We start from the raw sequence: 6,594 nt of genomic DNA, 5'->3' as shown, positions 1-6,594 counted from the left end.
AGAGTCAGGGAGCAGCGCAGGCCTCACCGCCAGGCCAGGCTGCCCCGAAGAACCAAAGCTCAGGGCTGTCACGTGCCCTCCCCTGAGCCTGGGACCGTGGACCACGGAGCCCCCTCCGTCCAGCAAGATCACCCGGGGCTAGCACACTCCCCATGCTAGGGGCAGCTCCCCCAGCCTCATCCAGGGTCATTGTACCCACAAGCATGGGGCCTGGAGACGGGGGCAGGATTATTTCAGCCCTGCTCAGCCCCACACTGCCCACCCCCAGTTCCTGGAGACCACCCTGGTCCACTCCTGGGCCCATAGGTCAGCAGTTATCCCCTTGTGCCCAGTTCTAGGTGAGATCGGGGGAGATACCAGGACAAAATTCCCATGATTAGCCATGAGTGCTCCCCAGAGAGGAAAGGGCTAAGAGGGTGGGGAGAGTGAGGGAAGATCACCTTCTGCCCTCAGGGCTCTCCTGGGGCTCCCATTCCCCCACCGAGGGGTCTCAACCCTGAGGATGAAATTGGTAAACAGGCCCTGCCTGGGAGGGGATAGGGGTCCTGGATGACTGTCCCTCCATCCACTGCCTGCCCACCTCTGTCTTGAGCCCTTTTGTGGGTGGCCAGGCCCATGGTGACAGCAGATAGGATGGTTTGGTCATGTCTGGGAGGCCAGAGGTAACTGAAACTCATGTCTGACCATCTGGCTGGACCTCACATCTCATCTCCCCAGGGGACTCTAGGGCTTTTGGGATGTTTATTCTCTTCACCACTTAGAGAGCAGGTCTCATGTCTAGGGAGGGCTCAGCTGCAGGGACTTCACTGTGGGCTGCCCCAGAGAGGGCCTATTTGGAGGACCAAGCTGGCAGAGGGCACTGGGAGTTCAGTGGTTATTTTCCCAACTTGATGGGCCGGCTTGGCCCCTAGGAGGAGGCTGTGACCCCTTCTTGGGCCCCTGACTCAGAGGGCCCCCTCCTTCACCACGAAGTGGTAAACAGGTCAAATGGGGCAGGGAGGGGCAGGGGAGGGGCAGCACACGATGGTCCCAGAGAGGAGGGAGGAAGGTCCACATTCCCCCCATCCTCCCAACACATATACGGGCTCACACACGTGTACACGCCCCCTCACCCCAGACACAGATGCCCATAAGACACCTACCACACCACTCACACACACTTATACACGTACACATAGACTCACATGCTCACCATGCGCCCCCCAGAAACACACACACACACACTCACACACACACACACACACACACACTTTCCTTTGTTGGCAGTTAAGTCCACTGTCCTTAGGGCTATATGAGGCTGGGCCTGGGGCTGGGGGCTGGAGCTGGGTCCAGCACCATCTCAGTGGATTCAGGGTGAGGTCTCAGGGCTGGGCTTCTGGAACTCATACTGGGGACCATCAAGCGGTGATCATGGTCATTGCCTGGACTGTGCTTCTGCTGTCGCCACCCAGAAGGAAAGCCCCTCTCTGATGGATGTGTTTGTGTGTACATCTGCCCAACCCAGGCCTGGTTGTCTCTGAGAGATGACACAAGATGTCTTTTCCTACCCTCAGATACACACACACACACACACACACACACACACTCATTCACACCATGGAAGGATGGTCCCTCAGGCAATTCTGATCGCCTCCAAGCAGCAGCAGTGGGTGAAGGTGCCCTGCAGGCTGCCCCAGCCGGGCTTCTGTGTGTCTTCTTGCTGAGTAGAAGACCAGTGACACTGCCACAGTCTTCGCCAAAGGCATCCTTGACCAGAGGCACTGTTTCTGCATTAGGAATTCCACCTCACTCTGTGAGCACCACAGCCTAGGGGCAGCTGTTTCTGGGTCCTGGTCAGCCAGGCCCCTCCCTGCCTCCTCTCACATTGACCTGGCCCTGGCTGAGGTGTTGAGGCGTCCCTGAGCCTCTCACCATCTGCCTTCCCGCCTTCCACACCTGTGAATCCCTCAGGCCTTGACCCCAGCCTCCGCCTGCCCCTCTGGGTTCCTTCTGTCCAATGGCCCAGGCCACTTGCAGCTGGAACCCGAGCGGAGCCCTCACCCTGCTCAGGGTTCTTGGCTACATGTGGCCCTGAGCAGCTAGTGGGCAGCCTCAACCCCCTTGTTCTGCCTTTATACCTTTCCAGAGCCCAGAAAGAAAGATGGAGCCAATCATGCTAGTGTGAAGCTGGCTGGGATGTCCCACCTTGGGGAGCACAGCGCCCCCTGTGTCTGGCAGCATCTCCCTTAGCAAGTGGGAGCAGACTGAGAGCCAGCTCGGGAGAGAAAGGCCACAGAAGGGTTCAGGAGGGCATGCAGCAGACTGCGGGCAGACAGGCTGACAGAGAGATGAGACCCAACGGTGGCAGACAGAAAAACAGGCCCCTAGAAACATCCAGGCAGCACTTCCTATTACAAACAAGACCCCAAAACAGCCATAGTCATACCCAAACTCAAAGCTCCAACCAACACTTTCTCTGAGGCCTTTCGAGAATCACCCCGCCTTTTGACAATTTCAGACCATTCCTGCGTGTGAAAAATGTATGCTTTGGGGGAGAAGTTTCCTCTACAGCTCCTCCCCCCCGCCCACCCCGCAGAGCTGGTTCACATGTGGGCAGGCAATCCTGGTAGCTTTGAAGTGGTTCCGTCAGGGAATGCAGTCAGGGATCAAGGCCCGGTCAGGGGGTCTGCAGATGACATCTTCCAGCCAAAGCTCTGCTTATCCCAGGGTTCAGAAAGCCAAGGATGGCATCACTCCCTGCCTGGAAATGCCACACCCCCTGAGACCCGTGTGCAGTGTCCCATTGACCCCAGGGGCAGCCCCCAAATAGCAAGCTTGCCCAGAGAGCTTGTCACTGCTCTGGCAGTCCCCAGAGGGCCCCCCACAAAGTGCACTGACAAAAAGTGACCTTGATGGTCCTCCACGGGGACAGGTCTATCTTCTTGGGGGATGAATATGCCGGTACCCAGACGGGAGGACCCTACTGATGGAGACCTGGCCTCGGGAGCCCGAGGCGAGATGCTGCTGGCATCCTGAAAGCGAGCTGCTGGGTGCTCTGCTCCTTCTGCTTGTGCCCTGGGCTTGCCTGGCTGGGGTCTGCAGGCGCGGGGCTCAGGCTGTCCTCAGGAGAGAGAAGGAGCCCCAGAAAGTATGGGGAGGGGCCCCTGTGTTTCCACACCAACGCACAGAGTACGGACACGGCTGCTCTGGAAACCATGTGCTTTATTTGGAACCTCATTCCAAGGGAACCTCCCCCCGGGTCTTAGAAAAGCTGCAAACCCTGTGGTTTGGTACAAGGCAATGGCTAAGGGATGCGGGAAATCCCTTACAGCCGGGGCCTTCATCCTCTGGGCCTCAGACTTCCCTGGTCATCCTGACGGTAGAGCTGGGTATGGGCAGCTGGGACTCTTGGGGTGTCCAGCTCACCCCCCAGCACCTTCCTTATTTGAGGAGTATGGAAGTGGGTATGGGACAGAGGCCAGGGTCCCCATCCAAGGCCTGGGCCTCTGTGGCCCCCTGAAGGGCCCGCACCACCCAGCAGGCACGGCTCCTCAGAGCCCTGTTGCTCTGGGTACATCTCAGCTCCCAGGTGAGAACCCACGGAGCGTGGGATGCCCCTGCGGACAGGTGAGTGGGTGGCGCCGGGCCGCCCACGGCCGGTTGGCCCCGCCCCTCAGTACAGGTCCGCGAAGGGCTTGGAGTAGTTGAACATCAGGTAGTCCATGTAGTAGAAGTCGTAGGTGCGCTGCCGCTGCGGGGTCGAGAGCTGGGCGAAGTACTGGTGGGCGATCTGTGCGGTGGTCCGCGCCTCCTGCGAGTGCCGGTCCTTGAACCGCGGGAAGGTCAGGTTCCGCGGCGCGCGGACGAGGCTCAGGAAGAAGTCGGCGTCGTCCTCCATGCTCTCAAACTTGCCCACAAAGTCATAGTCGATGAGGCAGGGGCTGCACAGCCGGCTGACGTGGTCCCAGTGGATGTCCATCCCCACGGGCCGGTGCACGTCCAGTAGGTACTGGATGAACTCGGGGAACCGCACGCCGGAGCCCGTCCGCAGGGCCTCCCGAGAGGCGTTGGCCCGGTATCGGGCCAGGATGGCCTTGCCGAATACGGGGTGGTAGTAGCTATTGGGGTGCTCGAACTTGTCGCGGAAGGCAGAGACCAGCCTCTCGAAGGGCTCGCGGACGAAGAGCATCTTGGTGTAGGTGCTGAGGCGGTGAAGGATGCCCTGGCGGTCGAAGGTGTCCAGCCGCTTGAGGGCGCTGCCGTAGTGGACGGTGTTGTGCTGGATGTCGGTGGTGGACGAGGCCAGCCCGGCCAGCACCATGAGTACCCGCTTCCAGTTGGAGCAGCCCGCCTTGGGCACCTCGCAGTACAGCACGCGGTGGCGGTCCTCCACGAAGATGCGGGACACGTGGCGGGGCGTGACCGCCCTGCGGCTGCTGCTCGCCCTGTACTTGGCGCACGCCTCCCGCATCACCCGCTTGCGCTCCTGCTGGCTCTGGTGCAGGCTGACCCAACGGCCGTCCAGGGCCCGGGGTGCTGGCCGGACGAACGTACCAGCAGAGCTGTTGGCCGGGATGGCCGCCGCCGCTGGCATTTTCTTGATAAGCAGTCGCCGGCGGCGCTGCCGGGGTCGCAGACGGGCCCCCACGTTTAGGTGGGCTTGAGGCTGCTGGGACACCTGTAGGTTCAGGCCCCTCGGGGCCCGGCTGGACAAGTCTCGGGTGACACTCTCTGTGGGTGCCTTAAAGTCACCATCCTGGGAACTGCCTGATGGGAGGTCCTGGGGCAAGAAGAGAACTGGTTAGCAGGGTGGACAGGTCAGCTGGGCACTGGGGGTCACACAGGTCAGGCCCTCGCCACGGCCGGGGTCCCTGACCCCTCTGTAGACTGCGTTTTTTCCCAGGTGAGGGAGAGGGGGACAGGCTGGCCCTGCAGGACGCGACCCCTTTGGTCTGAGCCCCCATAACAGCCCCCACAATCCCCTCTCCCCTCAAGAGGCCGTGGTGTGAGGTGCAAGTGTCATTTAGGCCACAAGATGGCGCAGGTCTCCCAGGAATAGCCTCCTGGTGACGAGGGGCAGGGGGAGCCGGTGGCCCGGGGGAGCCAGGCTCAGAGGTAATGCTTCTATCAGCACAGGCCAAGGCCGCCATCCAAAGGGAAAGGGAAATTCATGGGGCCAAGGTCCCAGGCTTTGTTCCCAAGGCTCCTGGGAAAGACAGGACACATTTTTCTTTCCAAGAATGGGTTTACTGTGAGCTCTGAGTTTTCTTCCCTGCCCTCCCCAGCTTCCCCCAGGTTGCCCATGAGATTCATCAGACTCTCGGAACTCACGCTGTGGGGCTCCTGTGGCTTGATGTTGAACTTTATTCCTGAAAAGCAAACAGAGAGGACAGTGTTAGCAGTGGAAGTATCACGTGGTCCACAGGAACCACCTGCTTACAGGCTCTTGACTGTGGATGCCTGGGCTGGAAAAGGCAGTTCGGGGGGATGGGAGGAGAGGCATGGCACGGTGCAAGTGCCCCTCCCCTCTCATACCCATGCAGCGAGTGGGAGTGCAGCAGAGACTTGGTCCCACTGGCTCCCAGCTGACGCTCACTGCTGGGTGTCCCACCTCCTGATGTGACCATCACGAGGGTCCGGAGGCGCCCTGCCCAAGGGTGCCCGCATACCTGCCCAGTGGAGCACCCAGGAACCTCACAGCCTGCCCCCACCTCACACTTTCATTAAGTCATGGGGAAGGGCCCTCCGGGAAGATCTGTCCATCTTCTCTTTATACCCTGTCCTAGCTCTAGCCTTTCTGTGCCTGAAGATGACACACTCGTACCCATACCTTGGCACACAGGCCTGGGAGTGGAACACACTCTTTCCCCTCCGCCTTGGGCCTCCCCACTGGCTCCAGAAAGTTCCTTCACCTTGGCATCTGCTTTGCGGTTTGGACCATCTCAGCTGGTCTTGGGGCTCCTGGCTGAGCTGGCTTCATCTCCAAAGGGCTGAAGAGAGGCCCGCACAGTGACTGACTGCCTGGTGAGCCTTTATTGGCGACTGGGGGGAGAATGGAGAGAGATCAGCGCATCACTGGCCACACTCAACTGTTTGCGCTGCCCACCAAGGAGGTGCTTTGCCTGCGCTTATCACTCAGGATAAGCTCTGGGGAGTCGAAGCTTTGACCAGAGGACAGGGTTCTGCTTGGGTCTGTTTGGTCCGTTTGGTCCTTTTCAGGGGAGGTCCCAGGAGGACGAGAGGATTTCCTCTGGGGGAGCCTATTCAGGAGTCTTGGCTTCCTTCCCCATCCCAGCCTGGCCTCTGAGGCGCCGGGGTTCTTCCTGCCCCTGTGCCAGGCGAGTGGACATTTCTGCTCTGAGGCTTTGCCAAAAGCCACAGTCACAGTCAGCACTGGGCATCCTTTAAACAAGCGGGAAGCTCCAACTTCCAGCTGGCGCGGTGGGACGCCTGCCTGAGCTCTGCTTGCTGCTGGGGGTGGGGACTGTTCTGAAGGCGCTTCCCCTGCTGTCTCTGTGTACACGGCAGAGGTCCAGTGGCTGGAGCCCAGCTGACGAGGGGACATCCGGGTCCTCTGTCCCTGACCCAGGGACTCCGCTGATTCCTTGTGAGATC

The 6,594-nt window shown here is 60.2% G+C and overlaps 1 protein-coding gene across 1 annotated transcript in view; it reads right to left on the bottom strand.

Annotated features, from left to right (window-relative positions):
* Positions 1-3,184: 3,184 nt before the first annotated feature.
* The window catches only part of CHST8 (carbohydrate sulfotransferase 8), a 121,077-nt gene continuing 117,667 nt past the window's right edge, over positions 3,185-6,594 (bottom strand). Inside the window, exons 3-4 of the mRNA XM_004284146.3 lie at positions 5,311-5,348; positions 3,185-4,759 (exon numbers count right to left, since the gene is read on the bottom strand). Of these exons, the coding sequence (XP_004284194.1) occupies positions 3,653-4,759; positions 5,311-5,348 (1,145 nt within the window). The 3' untranslated portion in view covers positions 3,185-3,652. The remainder of the gene's footprint in view (positions 4,760-5,310; positions 5,349-6,594) is intronic.

Source organism: Orcinus orca, chromosome 20, assembly GCF_937001465.1.
Source record: "Orcinus orca chromosome 20, mOrcOrc1.1, whole genome shotgun sequence".
Lineage (NCBI taxonomy): Eukaryota > Metazoa > Chordata > Mammalia > Artiodactyla > Delphinidae > Orcinus > Orcinus orca.
This window is presented reverse-complemented; position numbering and strand designations above follow the sequence as displayed.